This window comes from Lynx rufus, unplaced genomic scaffold (genome assembly GCF_022079265.1).
Source record: "Lynx rufus isolate CCGP_SWC_20201006 ecotype Redwood Valley unplaced genomic scaffold, mLynRuf1.p SCAF_19, whole genome shotgun sequence".
NCBI classification, from domain to species: domain Eukaryota; kingdom Metazoa; phylum Chordata; class Mammalia; order Carnivora; family Felidae; genus Lynx; species Lynx rufus.
The window spans coordinates 15,057,349-15,072,772 of NW_025814833.1; the positions used below are offsets into that span (position 1 = coordinate 15,057,349).

Below are 15,424 nucleotides of genomic sequence, written 5' to 3' on the forward strand. Positions count from 1 at the left end.
GGAGACCCAGAATCCGAAGCAGGCTCCAGGCTCTGAGCTGTCAGCACAGGGCCCGACGCGGGGCTCAAACTCATGAACCACGAGATCATAACCTGAGCTGAAGTCGGATGCTCATCCGACCGAGCCACCCAGGCGCCCCTCTTTTTCTTTTTTAAAGTTTATTTATTTATTTTGACAGAGAGCACAAGCAGGTGAGGGGCAGAGACACGGAGAGACAGGATCCCAAGCAGTCTCCGCACTCTCAGCGCAGAGCCTGATTCGGGGCTCGAACTGATGAACCGTGAGATCATGACCTGAGAGGAGATCAAGAGTCAGACGCTTAACCGACTGGACCCCTGAGGCGACCCGCTGACATGAGATATCTGGAGCCTGAGACCATCTGGGTGAGTCTCCTTATCCCCAGTCCTCACCCCTGCACTCCTTAGAAAGGGATGTCCAGGTTTCTAGGTGTTGCTTGAGACACCGAAATACCTGTCCACATAACGCTGGGACCGACAAGAGATGTAGGTGCCATTATTCCCTCCACCTCCCCCACCCCATCTATTATTTCACCCTGAGTGAAGGAACGTCAAAGGTCATAGAAACTGCAGAGCCTTTAAAGACAAAACAACTTGGGGCACCTGGGTGGCTCAGCCGGCTAAGCATCTATTTTTTATAATTTTTTCTTCTTTTAGTATCTATTCATCTTTCGAGAGAGAGAGAGAGAGAGAGTGCAAGCAGGGGGCAGAGAGAGAGGGGGACACAGAATCCGAAGCAGGCTCCAGGCTCTGAGCTGTCAGCACAGAGTCGGACACAGGGTTCGAACTCACAAACCGCAAGATCATGACCTGAGCCGAAGTCGGACGCTTAACAGACTGAGCCACCCAGGTGCCCCAAGGGCCTGACTCTTGATTTCAGCTCAGGTCATGATCTCACAGTTCGTGGGTTCGGAGCCCTGCGTCGGGCTCTGTGCTGAGCGTGGAGGCTGCCTGGGATGCTCTCTCTCTCCCTCTGTCTCTGCCCCTCTCCCACCCGTGTGCCCTGTCCCTCTTTCCAAACAAATAAACTTAAAAAAAAAAAACAAGACATTCGTATGGTGACTGCCTCGTCTTCCATTCTGCGCTACAGAACTCTCTCCTTTTCCCCCTCCCTCATCTTCAACCAAGAGCACTGTCCTCTCAGCCGGAGAGGAGGGCAAAACCCAGCGGGGACAAGAGTCCCCACGCGCGGGGACGCGGTCCTCTGCCCTTCTGGATGCCGCTACAGGCCGGTTTTAGGCGCTGCCAGCCCCAGGCGGGAGGCGCAAGCTCCCCACCGCGCGGCTAGGAGGCGGCTGTGTCCCGGGAGGTAGGCACAGGCCACCGCGGGCGGCAGTTGCACGCGGTGGTAGTAGAAGGGGGCGGCACGACAGCCTTTGGTTTTCACTTCTCACTTTCGCGGCTGGGAAGTATTCAAGCGGACGGGGGTGGGATGATTCTCGCTTGGCTTTGGCGGCGGCGCCGGGAGTCTTCTTAAGGATAACATGGGAGGACTGGGGAGCTAACTGGCTGCAGTCCACACACCCTTGGGGCTGGGGGTGGGGCCCACAGTACCAGCGCGTCGTTTCCTAGCAACAGGCAGGCACCTTGGGAAGGATTTGGCTCTGTTGCAGCTGGGGAGCTGGCCTGGTGCATTTGGGCTCCTGCCTAGGAGTCGACTCCACTAATGGGACAGGCAGCTCAGAAGAACAGAGCTCTGAGCCCTTGTAGCCACAAAGCATGAAAAGCATCTAAATAGCCTACTGCGGGGCCTACGTCGGTGCATTCAAGCTTCCCGAAGCAGGGGAGGCGAGGCACGGGCTGGTGGTGCTTCCAGAAGAGGGCCACCCTGTCAGGACACACACACGGCTCTCCTCTCCCACCCTAGCCTGCCCCCTGTCTGCCGGGTGGCGGACCCACACTCTCCAGGACGAGCGAGCGTGCCCTTCTGTCGCGCGTGCTTCTCTCTCTTCGGGAGTACTGGGAGGCAGTGACTCTGAAGAGAGCCCTGTACCCAGGCCAGGTGACCAAGGTCACAGCGGAAGATGCTGTGTCCCCAGGGTAAAATCCAGGCTTTCTTGATTCTTTACATGCCCCCTAGGTTTCTGTTGCTGCCCCAGAAAGCAAGGCCAGGGGAGATGGAGAGAAGAGTGGATAAAAGCAAGAGGAAGAAAAAAGGGGATGGGTCAGAAACAGAGAGAGAGAGAGAGAGAGAGAGGGACAAAGTTGGTAGGAGAGGGGAAATAAAGAGAACAGTTGAGTGGCAGCCGCTACCACCTTCTGAGGCTCTCGGCCACCTGGGCCGTACGCTGTCCCCCCTCCCCCTGGACCAAGCAATCCTTTCAGCAAATGGGCCTAGTTTTGGGGTGCCTGGGTGGCTCAGTCAGTTGAGTGTCCGACTCTTGATTTCAGCTCAGGTAGTGATGCTGGGGTTGTGGGATCGAGCCCCACATCGGGCTCCTCTCTGAGTGTGGAACCTGCTTAAGATTCTGTCTCTCTCTCTCTGTCTCTCTCTCTGTCTCTCTGTGTCTCTCCCCCCCACACACACACTTGCACACTCTCTCTCTCTAAAAATAAAAAACTAAACGGGCCCAATTTCTAGTGGGTCAGTTTGGTGGCTGAGATGAAATCTCATGGACCCCCATGTGATTTCATAAAGAGCAGAAACAGAGGCATTTGCATTTTGCACAGGCTGAGACTTTTGTTTTGGGCTAAACTTGGCAACACACAAGTGGACGGGAGAGGAACCAGTCCACGGTTAGAGTGAAGCAGGGGGGCTGGCCCAGTAGGCCAGACTGGGAAGTATGGCTGGAATCCTTAAGGGTTTACATAAAGCTACGCTGGGTTGAATTTCCCAGCAGGAGTAGAAACTGATGCTTTACACCCTATGGAATGTGGACTACTTGGCTGAAACTGAGGTTACGCGTAGTAGGGAAATGAACTGGGGCGGGGGGGGGCGGACAACAGAAGTGAGTATTAGGAAGATTAGCTAAGAGGCAAAGGTAGTTTCAACTTCTATCCTTCCTGCCTTGGGAGATGGGGAGTTCATTAGAAGCCAGGACAACTTAGGGGCGCCTGGGTGGCTCAGTCAGTTGAGCGTCCGACTTCGGCTCAGGTCATGATCTCAGGGCTCGTGAGTTTAAGCCCCTCATCAGATTCGCAACTGTCAGCACAGAGCCCGCTTTTGATCCTCTCTCTCCTTCTCTCTCCCTGCCCCTCCCCTGCTCATGCTTTCTCTCTCTCTCTCTCTCTCTCAAAAAGAAGACGAAGGAGGAGGAGGAGGAGGGGGAGAAGGAGGAAAGAAGCAGCAGCAAGGACACCTTGGAGGCCAATGTTTGCAAGAGTCCTGCTTCTGCAAGCTCAGCACTCACAGCATCCTCGGGGCCATCCGACCAGAGCGAAGTCATCTGACCACAAGGAATGTTTCCCAAGCTTTCTAACTGGACAGCCACCTCATAAGGGTATGACTTTGAGGGGTTAAAACAAAACCCTATGCGTCTCTTTCCTCTCCCTTCCATCAGCCTTGGGGTGAAAAGGAACAAACGCAAAGTCACATATAGTCCTATTTGGAAACGACCAGAATAGGGAAGTCATTCAGAAGAAAAGTCTAGAAAGTTCACTTTTCCTGCTGTACTCTGGGCCCTTTTCCAATCTGAGAAGATCAGAAGGGAGCTCTGGTGTTCTGGCGTGTGGTGGGGGGAGGGGCGGGTCCGTGCTGCTGATGGTTTTATCGTCAGAGCCGGTGTGCGTTTTGCTGGCTGCTTTCTATTTATCTGGGAGCCCAAGCAGATGTTCCCCCATCCTCTTGGCCTTCCTGGGTAGAGACTGGCATTTCCTCCTATGAAACTATAAGGGAATTGAACTTGGTGAACAAAAGAAAACTCAATCCCAACACACCATTTAAGTTTTAGAGGGAGGGGCACCTGGGTGGCCCAGTAGGTTAAGCACCCGACTCCACCTCGGCTCAGGTCACGATCTCACGGTCATGAGATTGAGCCCGAAGTCGGGATATACGCTGACAGTGTGGAGCCTGCTTGGGATTCTCTCTCTCTGCCCCTCCCCTGCTCGCTCTCTTTCTTTCTTAAAATAAATAAATAAACATTTTAAAAATGTCTCCTTTTTTTGAGAGAGAGAGAGAGTGAGTAGGGGAGGGACAGAGAGAGAGGGAGACACAGAATCAGAAGCAGGCTCCAGGCTCTGAGCTGTCAGCACAGAACCCTATGCGGGACTTGAACCCATGAGCAGTGAGATCATGACCTGAGCCACAGTTGGACGCTTAATCAACTGAGCCACCCACGTGCCCCATCATTTTTTTAAAAAGTTCTAGAGAGAAACAAATCGCTTAAAAACACATCACTCAGAACCCACACCACACAACTCTACGGTCTCCAAAAAGGAAACACGAAGACAGCTCGAATCTAGAAAAAGAACCGAGAGAGGTGTAAGAGGTATTCCAGCAGCCCCTGGAGGGAGGAGCAATTTCATAATTAATCAGAGAGAGTTTACTCTTTAGAGACCCTTTCTGAGTCATGATTAGGAAGCCCATAATTTAAGTCAGTAAAAAATATAAATATCCTAAAATTAACCAGGGAGAAGATCTATGCTGTGCTCATATAGATAGCTTCTCCAAAGAATTCTTGAAGCCAATTGTAGAGTCAGACTCCAAGGACAAGACACTGGTAATGACAAAAGTCTTTCCCTCAAAGGATTAAATAAGATGACCCTTGTAAAGCACTCAACACAATGCTTGGTGCATAACCAGTGCTCAAGGAATAGGAGCTGTTACTAAAAAGCAGAGGCTTCGTGGGGCACCCGGGTGGCTCCGTCGGTTAAGCGTCTGACTCTTGGTTTCAGCTCAGGTCATGAGCTCATGGTGTGTGTGTTCGAGCCCCACATCAGGCTCCATGCTGACAGTGTGGCTCCTGCTTGAAATTCTCTCTCTTCCTCTCTCTCTCTGCCCCTGCCCTGCTTGCTCTCTCTGTCTGTCAAAAATAAATAAATAAACTTTAAAAAATTAAAAATGAAAAAGCAGAGGCTTCCACAAATCCCTGACGTCTGTGCTATAAGCCCACATGTAGGTTTGGCTTAGGTGGCTAGATTTGGATCCCTTCGCTGGGTTAGGGACCCGGTTTCTGGGTTTCCATCGCACTCTGGGTAACAGTCTATTTACATTTTTTGTCTCCACTGCTGTCCCCTGACCCCCCCATCAAGTCCCTAGACTGATCTCTTTTTTTTAAGATAAAAAAAAAATGTTTATTTTATTTTTCAGAGCAAGGGAACATGAGCAGGGGAGGGGCAGAGAGAGAGGGAGACACAGAATGTGAAGCAGGCTCCAGCCTCCTCGCTATCAGCAAAGAGCCCGACACAGGGCTCGAACTCACGAACCCCGAGATCATGACCTGAGTTGAAGTCGGACGCCTAACAGACTGAGCCACCCAGGCGCCCCCCCCAAAAACTGATCTCTTAATGCAATCAATCTTTATATCCACAGCTCCTAGCACAGTGCCTGGCACATGGGAACACAGAGTAAACCCTGATTGAAATGAAGCCAACAGCCTGAGTCACCACTGGCATTGTCGATCTTGTTTTCATCCCTGGGGTAGTATTTGAATAAGGAAGGAGGGACAGAGAAATGTCTCCATACCCTAAAGAGAGTCTTCCCATCTCTCTCTCTCTCTCTCTCTCTCTTTTGTTTTTTTGCAGCAACCATAACCAGGGAGATTAATGTTCCTACTTCAGGGGTACGTTATAAAGTGAAAATTCTTAAAGTCAATGTAATGAACATAATTTACCTCGATATAAAATAAATGGAGGCAGCCTCTTGGGCTGAACTTATGTGTCTGTGGCCCCTCTATGCCAGGATGACTTTATTTTTTTAAAGTATGCTCTACGCCCAACGTGAGGCTTGAACTCACAACCTTGGGATCAAGACCTGCACACTGTACCGACTGAGCAGCTGGGCACCCCCTGGGATGACTTTTTATTACTTTTGCTTCCTGCGTTAATGTCCACATCCCTGTATTCTCTTAAAAGACTCTTTTTGCCTCCATCACTACTGAAATGATCTATACCCTTAACATTTTTTTTAAGTTTATTTATTTTTGAGAGAGAGAGTGCAAGTGCACACAAGCGGGGGAGGGGCAGAGAGAGAGGGAGACTGAAGGTCTGAAGCGGGCTCCGTGCTGACAGCAGAGAGCCCCATGCAGGGCTCAAACTCATGAACCTGGAGATCATGACCCGAGCGCAAGTTGGACGCTTAACCGACTTGGCCACCCAGGGCCCCACTGCCCTTTTTGAACATATTTGTGTTTCCCAGTCTGTATCCTATCTGGGTAACAAGTGCCCTCAGTTGTCTAACCTGTAAATACTGTAGGCTTTAGAACAAGTTCTAACATAATTTTTTTCGCAAGCTTTAAGGGACGCCACCTTGTTCTCGTACCGCGTTTTGTAACAGCGAACACATCGAGGCTCACATTATCTATTACTATTGCAATAGAGTCCTAGACCCCCACGACAGTATCTAAACCAAACAAAAGTACACTTTATTCAACAAAATGGGGTTTTCTAGTTTCAATTATTTTGTTAATCGAAAGCTGAAATTAGGTTGCCCGAGGGCTTTGTATTTGCAAACTGGCTGCTTAATTGGAAGCACCCCCAAACATTCATGCTTTTATGTCCCCTTGGAGCATTCAGGGACCCTCAGTCAGTGGAAGCAAATTCATTATGGGCTTCTCTCCTTTCAAAGGTATTTCCTTTGGTCCTCAAATTTTTAATTAACCAGATTTCAATGTAATCCCCTTCTTCTATGGTCAAGGGTTTACAATCACTGTAAATGTTTAAAAGACCATTTTGCTTGTTTTCCTGAAGTGCCTAGTCCAGTGCTCAGCACATAATGAATCCCTTTTAATTAAGTGCCTTTCTTGGTTCTGTTTTTCTGTGCTTAGCCTCAGCTCAAATGGGAAAGGGGAAAGCGCAAATTTGGTAACTCTATTTCTGACCCATGTAATAACAAGGCAAAAAAGGGGCGAGGAGTGTTACTGAAAACAACAACAACAACAAACCCCAAAACAAAACCTTTCTCTGTATAGTCCTAGTTAGGAAGTCTGGAGAAAAACAAGGAACTTCTTCCTCATTACAGATTTCATTCAATCCCTTGTGTGGCCAGAGTCCCTTGTGCTAAAGAACAGACTAGGTCTCTCTATCTGGCAGAGGAATGAGAAGAGCCATGCGCGGCTGGACCGGGGTCCATATGGACACATTAATGAGTATCATCTTCTCCTGGGTGCCGGTCAAGGCAATCTGGGACACCTTGATCCCAGCTCCTCCTCTCCCCGTCTTTCCCATCTCACCTTGCCGCTGTCTTTAAGCTGGTACCCCACAGGCTGCTGAAGGCCATCAGGGTCAGAGCCCGGCTACCTCGTACATATTAGGGAGCTTCCATAATTAGGGAGACCACAAGAGAGCATGAACGGCAGCAAGAATAATGGAGAGTTCTTTTTCTCTCCAAGCATACCTGAAAGTCATACGCAGAGTATGGTGGCAGGTGAGGAGGGCTATGGTAGTAGGTATTATACGATGCTACTTGAGGACGAGCATAGTAAGAAACAGTTGGATGGGCATTTTCAACAGAACAGTTCAGTGCTGGCAGAGTTGGGTTCTGTAGAAAAACACAAATTAGAAACAACATAAACGTTCGTTAGCAGGAGAGTGATTAAATAAACTGGCACATCTAGCCCGTGGAATAACATGCAGCTATTGATAAACAGACAATGATGTGGACCTATGTTTAGTGACAGAGAAAGTTGTCCAGGGTATATTGTTAAATTAAAAAAAAAAAACAAACCACTGGCGGGGCGGCTGAGTGGCTCAGTCGGTTAAGCTCGGGTCGTGATCTCAAGGTTCATGGGTTCAAGCCCCGAGTCGGGCTCTGTGCTGACAGCTCAGAGCCTGGAGCCTGCTTCGGATTCTGTGTCTCCCTCTCTCCATGCCCCTCCCCCACTAGCTCTCTCTCTCTCTCTCTCTCTCTCTCAAAAATAAAAAATAAACATTAAAAAAAAAGTCACTGGCAGGGGTGCCTGGGTGGCTCAGTTGGTTAAGCCTCTGACTTTTGCTCAGGTCATGATCTCACAGTTAGTGAGTTCGAGCCCCACGTCGGGCTCTGTGCTGACAGCTCGGAGCCTGGAGCCTGCTTCGGAAGCTGTGTCTCCCTCTCTCTCTGCCCCTCCCCCACTCGCACTCTGTCCTCTCAAAAATGAACAAACGTCAAAAAAATTTTTTTAAAAAGTCACTGGCAAAACTAAGGTCACAGTAGGAAGATCAGTGGTTGCCAGGGGTTGTGGTTGGGGGGATGAATAGGCAGAGCACAAAGGATTTTTAGGGCAGTGAAGCCAGTCTGTATGATATTACAATTATGGATACCTGTCATTATATGTATGTCCAAACCCATAGCATTACCACGCCAAGAGTGAACCCTAAGGGAAACTATGGGCTTTGGGTGATAATGACTTGTCAATGTAGGGAAGTTCGTCCTTGATAACAAATGTACCACTCTGCTGGGGATGTAGTTAATGGGGGGAGGCTATGCGGGGGGTGGGGGCAGGGAGGACCTTCCTCTTAATTTTGTTGTGAACCTAAAACTGCTCAGAAAAAAACAAGTCTTCAAAAAGCCACTATTATATTAATATAGCATGATTCCCAATTTATGTAAAAACAAAGACCCAAACAACTATGTACCTATGTGCATTTGTAAATGAAAAGAAATTCATCTGGAAAGATTCAAAATAGACTGTCAACTGTGGTTATCTCTGGGGAGGGGAGTAGTATCAGGGGGTATATGGGGACCCTTCACTCTATTTGTTTTTGAGTTTTTTAAAAATTTATTTATTTTGGGAGAGAGTGCACCCCCTTGAGATCATGAGCGGGGGAGGGGCAGAGAGAGGGAGAGAGAATCGCAAGCAGGTTTTGGGAGCCAAGCAGGCTCACGAACCGTGAGATCATGACCTGAGCTGAAATCCAGAGTCGGGCACCTAACCGACTGAGCCACCCAGGCACCCTTCTATTTTTTTTTATAGTATATTACTTGTGTCATTCCCCCCCAATTTATTATTTTGAAACATTCAAACCTATAGAAAAGTTGAAATCACTTATTTATGTGGTTTTCAAAAACCAAAAAGACAAAGACAAGAATAAGGCCCAAAATACAACATGTCACATCGACAAGGCTGAGCAGGCTACTGCGCTTGCTGTGATAGAAATGTGACGAATCACAAAGGATTTGTAAAAGTCGTGAGGATTCCTGCAGGTTGCAAGCTTGCTAAGGAGCTCTCATGCACACGTGAAGGGTACGTGTTTCTGTGTTTCTCACCGGCCCTGCCGGCGGAAGGCAACACCCTAGCAGTACAAAAACCCATGAAGGACCAAGCAGAGTATATCGATCCCCTTTTGTTTTTGGCACACAAAACGGCGCTGAAAGAATTTAATGCCATTTTGATAACATGATGGCGCGTGTAGCCCTTCAAGGGTTAAAGCTGATCTTGTCCAGGATGGGGAGTTCCTGCTCTCAACAGGGCCGAAACACTGCTAAAGGAAGTCACAGCTCATTAGTGCCCAAGTAGGGCTGTCCCAAGCAGGACCTGACGTGCCGCGTGGGTCAAGGCGTGGGGTAAATGTTTTTCCCGTGTTCCATGGCATTGACACGGCTTCCATTCGTGTGGATAGCCAAGGGCTGTCTGCAAAATCAGTGTCTTCGTTCTGGTACGTATCTACTCCACGTGAACGGAGAGCAGACGCTTCCTCTCAAGCGATGAAAATGTGTGGGCAGGCTTTGGCAGTGGCCACGGGCAGCCACGTTGGGGTGTTGGCAGAGGACTCTTCCCTTATAGCAAGTTTCAACACAGTTCTACTGCTCTCTTCCTTGGAGTGGGTTACTGTTTACATCTCTGGGAGCTTTGAAGAGCTACAAACCTCAGGCATCACAATGCAGCTCACGGACAAGCAGAGAGAAATGTCTGTCAGCCCCTCCCATGGGTGGGAGGGGGCTGAGGTCCTTGACCAACTCCAAGGGCTGGCTCGCTTTCTAGAGAAAGAGTGCTCAGAAACGCCTTGACTTCGCCACCAGAATTCTAAGAAGAAATCTCATCCCTGAGGAGGTCCCAGAAGTCATGTTCCCTTGGCCTTCTGTTAGTTAAAAACACGCCCTCCAGCTCTCGCAAGATGAAATCAGTTCATCTATGCAAATAAACTAAGCCTAGCTATAGAGAAACAATCACGCAATGTAAACGTTATCTATAAAAATTGTTGTGTGCTCAGCGAGGCTGGGGGCCCAGGCTAATCTCTGAAAGGAAGTTCACTATTACAGAGAAAGCAACACAAGAGGAAGATTGAATAAGCCCAGGAAAGCCACAGAAGACAGGAGAGTCAAGGGTAGAGGGTGCAGAGAGAATGGTGTGTGTTTCCGTTAAAATTCTGGGGCTCCTGGTGTACCTGGGTGGCTCAGTCGGTTAAGCGACCCACTTCGGCTCAGGTCATGATCTCGAGGTTCGTGAGTTCCAGCCCTGCCTTGGGCCCCTCGCCGACCATGTGGAGTCTGCCTGGGATTCTCTCTCTCCCTCTCTCTCTCGGACCCTCCCCCACCTGCGTGTGCTCTCTCTCTCTCTCCCCTTTCTTTCTCAAAAATAAATAAACTTTAAAAAATAAATAAATAAAATTCTGGGGCTCGGAAGTTATGACACCCCCATTACTGATCAGTAACATTCTGAGCTCCGGGGAAACAAAAGGTTACTAGGAAGCACAGGAAATGGTGAAAGCAATCTTGCCTGGACAAAACTGACTTTATTCTGAGGCAATGATTGTGGACTTTTTAAAGAGGGCCGCTTTCATTCCTCCCCACTTTACTCCAAACCATAGACACCAATTAGGAGAAAATGGCAAGATATAGTCACTTTTGGAAGACTCATCTCAAATTCTTGTATCTTTGGTCAACAAACACTTCATCAAACATTTCTCAAAGCTCCTTTGCCCCGGGGCACCTGGGTGGCTCAGTCGGTTAAGCGTCCGACTTCCGCTCAGGTCATGATCTCGAGGCTCCTGGGTCCGAGCCCCATGTCGGGCTCTGTGCTGACAGCTCAGAGCCTGGAGCCTGCTTTGGATTCTGTGTGTGTGTCTCTCCCTCTGCCCCCGACCCCCACTTGTTCTCTCTCTCTCAAAAATAAATTAAAAACATTAAAAAAAAAAAAAGCTCCTTTGCCCCAAGCCTCCTCTGGTCAGGGAATGAAGACATCCTTGTTCCTCTCAAGGCACCACATTCTGCAAATGGCAGCTCCTGGCTAATCCCGTTGACAGCTGCCAGCTAGCCCTTGGCTCCTGTCCTCACTCCCTGGGAATGGCTTTCACCAGCCAGCACCCCTGGGCCTCCCTGCGGATCCCAGGGCATTCCACTCACGGGGGCGGCGGGGGGGGGGGGCACACCACAAGTCACCAACTGCGTTTGGACCCAGGTCGAGGATTTTATTGAGGTTCACCTGTTGATGTTCCAGGTTTGTCTACACCACGTCTCAGAGTGACTGAAGTGGGGCACCTGGGTGGCTCAGTCAGTTAAGCGGTTAAGCGTCCGACTCTTGATTTCAGCTCAGGTCATGATCTCCCTGAGCCCCACATCAGGCTCTGCGATGACAGTGCGGAGCCTGCTTGAGCTTCTCTGTCTCCCCCCCTCTCTCTGCCCCTCCCCTGTTCTCTCTCAAAATAAAGAAATAAACTTAAAAAAAATAAAGCGATCGAAGTAATGGCTCCTTCTTGGCACTCCATCTGAACATTCCCACTTACTCTCCCATCTCATGAATCGGATGCCCTGCCCCTGATCTTTGCTTTCATCTTTCGTTTTCCCCATTGGTCCTCCATTTGAGTTCCCAGGCCCGGCATTTGTATTTCCCTTGCCCTCCTCCTCGTTTCCTCTTAAAGAAGCTGCGGACAGTTGGAAACAACTCGCTTTTAATTGTTCTAAATTAAAGCAACTAAACAAAGGAGGTAATGTGTGGTAAAACACTTGGAGAACCGGAAAGGGCTATCCAAATGTCGGTCCGGGCAGCTGGGACGCAGTAGAAAGAGCAAAGCTCTGGCATCTGACAAACCTGGGCTCCAGTCCCAGCTCTGCTATTTAGTTCTGGGCAAGTCACTTGACCTCTGTTGGCCTATTTCCTCATCTGTTAAATGGGGGCAGTAATACTTACCTCGTAAGGTAGTAATAGCGGGGAGGAGCGAAGGAAGTTAATTGCGCAAAAGCCCTCTGTGGAAAGTAGAGGCTCGTGATTCTACCTGTCAGGACAGACGCTCAACAAACCCCCCTTTCCCCTAAAGATCAAAGGTCACAGTGAAATGAAGAGTCCAAAAATAAACCTGTACATCAACGATCCACTGATTCCTTGCAGGAACCCCACGGAGCCTACTGAGTAGTCGCCCACGACCCACTGCATTTGCGCATCAGGGTAGCTCGGCCCCCTGGGTCTGAAAGCACTAGGAACAATCCAGATAACCCTTAACATCCATCCTGATGTGCGATCTCCTGAACCCCCGACCTCCGGAGCTTCCCTTCCAGCAAGAGCGGCTCCCATTCTACTCAGCGCCTCCACTTTCACCGGCCCCCTGGGGAAGGTCTCCAAGAACACAGAGCATCCTTTGTTCAACCCACAAACAGCTTTTCTGAAGCCCTCCCGCCCCAAAGTTCCCTCAGGCCCAAACCTACAGGGCCTCCTCCCTCCGAGGGTCGCACCTCTGCTGGTGTGCCCCCCACTCCTTAGTGCTTGGGCATTCCCCAGTGGGGGGCGGGGTGTGGGAATGAGAAATGCGTGTATGAGAGAGGGAGAGAAAAAAAGAGACAGACCGGACATGAGTAGGGATGGAATTCTCTTGACTTCCAGTCACCAGCGGGAACACTCAATAACTTCCTGTCAACCTGCTTCTGCTGCAGTGTTTTCTCCCCCCGCCCCCCCCCCCCCCCGTCTTATCCTACCTTTCCCTTTCCATTGTTTAGCCTTTTGACAGGCCAAGGTCAAATTACAAACTATCTTTCAGGTTCCCGTTCCTCAGGGACCCCAGAATGGGACAGAAACACCCAGGGGCTTAGGGGCTATCTGACTCATTTCTGGGGTCAAAGGAGAACCCTTTTAAGCACAAAATAATTCCCTAAACATATGTGGGACGCTTCTTTAAAGCGGAGGCACTCAATCCTGGCTGCGGAGCAGAACCACCTGTGGAATTTTTAAAAAACACTGAGGCCTGGGGCGCCTGGGCGGCTCAGTTAAGCCTCTGACTCTTGGTTTCAGCTCAGGGCATTACTTCATGGTTCATAAGTTCAAGCCCCACATCGGGCTCTGTGTGCTGATAGAGAGGAGACCGCTTGGGACCCCTCTCTCCCTCTTCTTCTACCCCTCTCTGGCTCACACTCTCTCTGTGTCTCAAAAATAAATAAACATTAAAAAAATATATTGATGCTTGGGGCGCCTGGGTGGCTCGGTAAGTTGAGTGTCCGACTTCGGCTCAGGTCATGATCTCACGGTTCGTGGGTTCAAGCCCCGCGTTGGACTCTGGGCTGACAGCTCAGAGCCCGGAGCCTGCTTCGGATTCTGTGTCTCCCTCTCTCTCTGCCCTTCCCCTGCCTGTGCACTCTCTCTCAAAAATAAATAAACATTAACAAATTTTTAAAATATTGATGGCTGGGCTTCAGTTTAGACCAATTAACTTAGAATCTTTGGTGGAGAGGTCCAGGCATCTAAGCTATTTTTTAAAGTTTTTTTTTTTTTTTAATTCTGAGAGAGATTGAGAGACAGAGAACAAGCAAGGGAAGGGCAGAGAGGAGAGACAGAATCTCAAGCAGGCTCCGTACCATCAACGCAGAGCCCGATGTGGGGCTTGAACCAACAAACTGTGAGATCATGACGTGAGCCGAGATCAAGAGTTTGACGTTTAACCAACTGAGCCACCCGGGTGCACACAGGCACCCCCAGGCATCTGGGCTTCTTGAGCCCCTCAGGTGATTCTATTCTAAAAGGAAGCCAGGTTGACAACCATAGCTCTAAAACTATTCTCTCCATAATTAGAGATCAAAGTTTGTTAAATAAGCAGATAAATGCTTAGTAATGCTTTAAAAGCAAAGGAGGGAGGAAGCCCACTCTTACAGGGAACTTACCGAGTGTTGAGTCCCCTGTGACTTGGCGCGTGCGCGCGCGTGCACACACACACACACACAAATATGGAAAGGAGTTGAGAGGGAGGATAAGGAACTTGGGGAGGCTGAGGTTGAGGACAAGACCCGGCAAGCAGCTTAGCCCAGGGGTGGCCCTTCAGATGGAGAGAGAAGAGCCCAGATGCTCTTTCTGGAGAAACTCCAGGATGAAATTCCTGGGGACGGGGAGACCAGCATTACTCTTACCTGAGCTAAAAACCTCTTTGCTTCTATTTCTCCCGAAGTCAGTTAGGGGAAAAACTGCCCAGAAAGGTTTCTACTAAAAGTGTGTGTTTGTGTGTGTGTGTGGGGCGGGGGGGGGGGGGGGGGGGGCGTGAGCATGAAAACCAGCATGAACGGGAGAATTGAGGACACTGGCTCTTCATCCCCGCCCCCAGGATGTACCTCAAGAACACAGGCAACTCATGTTAACAAGAAATTTTTGCCCACTAATGACATCGCCTGTCTCCTTCAGTTTGAGATGTTTGAAGGCAGCTATATCATTGAAGCAATTGCTTCGGAGTCCTCCCTTTGAAACGTGGGTCCCCCTTGCCTCCAACCTCCTAGCCTCCACCCTGGCCCCTGACAGGGGCCTCTGGGATAAGAAGCCGCTTCCTTCCTTACCATGTCCTTAAAGCCTCCAAGAACAGCGGCAGTGATGATGCCCAGGAACAGGCCGACAATGTTGAGGATGGTGGCGGACCAGAGCAGGTGGTAGAGGTGGATGATGTCCTGGCAGCTGCTGACGTCGATGTATTCGTAGTACCCACCGGTGATCTCCACCCGGCTGGACAGGGAGAAGCACACACCCGTCAGTCTCCCGGGAGCTGGCTGTCCCCTAGGGCTTTGGCTACTATGCAGCTCAGCGAAAAGACAGGTGAATAGGTGGGGAGCTATGGTAAGGGACGTCATAGCCATGAACGCACTGGGGAGCAAGGCACCATAATAAATCGAAGTGCGAGTGCTGCTTAGGCAAAAAATAAATTGAAAAACTCACCTCCTACCTACCAAACACTTGTTGCCGTCACCGACACGAATCCTAGACAGCGCACATTCACGTTTACTACGTGCCAGGCACAGCGCTAAGCATTTTACATACGTGAATTCATTAAATCTGTGCTGTCTAAGACGGTAGCTACTAGTCACTGTTGAAATGCAAATGAGTTAAGATTAAGTAAAACAAAAAATTCAGGGGAGCCCGGGGGCCTCAGTT

At 49.7% G+C, this 15,424-nt stretch overlaps 1 protein-coding gene and 1 long non-coding RNA gene across 4 annotated transcripts in view; one reads left to right on the forward strand and one right to left on the reverse strand.

Annotated features, from left to right (window-relative positions):
- TMEM255A (transmembrane protein 255A) overlaps nt 1–15,424 on the reverse strand; it is a 56,377-nt gene that overhangs the window by 4,231 nt on the left and 36,722 nt on the right. For 2 of the 3 annotated variants that reach the window (XM_047082070.1, XM_047082072.1), the window contains 2 exons: nt 14,836–14,998; nt 7,510–7,653 (listed from right to left, as the gene is read on the reverse strand). In XM_047082070.1, coding sequence (XP_046938026.1) covers nt 7,510–7,653; nt 14,836–14,998 — 307 coding nt within the window. Of the gene's footprint in view, nt 1–3,730; nt 3,843–7,509; nt 7,654–14,835; nt 14,999–15,424 lie in introns of those variants that run through there. The other variant, XM_047082071.1, reaches the window with a different exon arrangement.
- On the forward strand, nt 260–6,126 carry LOC124513975 (uncharacterized). The gene is made up of 3 exons (XR_006962560.1): nt 260–383; nt 3,258–3,457; nt 5,488–6,126. It is a non-coding gene; the product is annotated as an uncharacterized LOC124513975 (long non-coding RNA).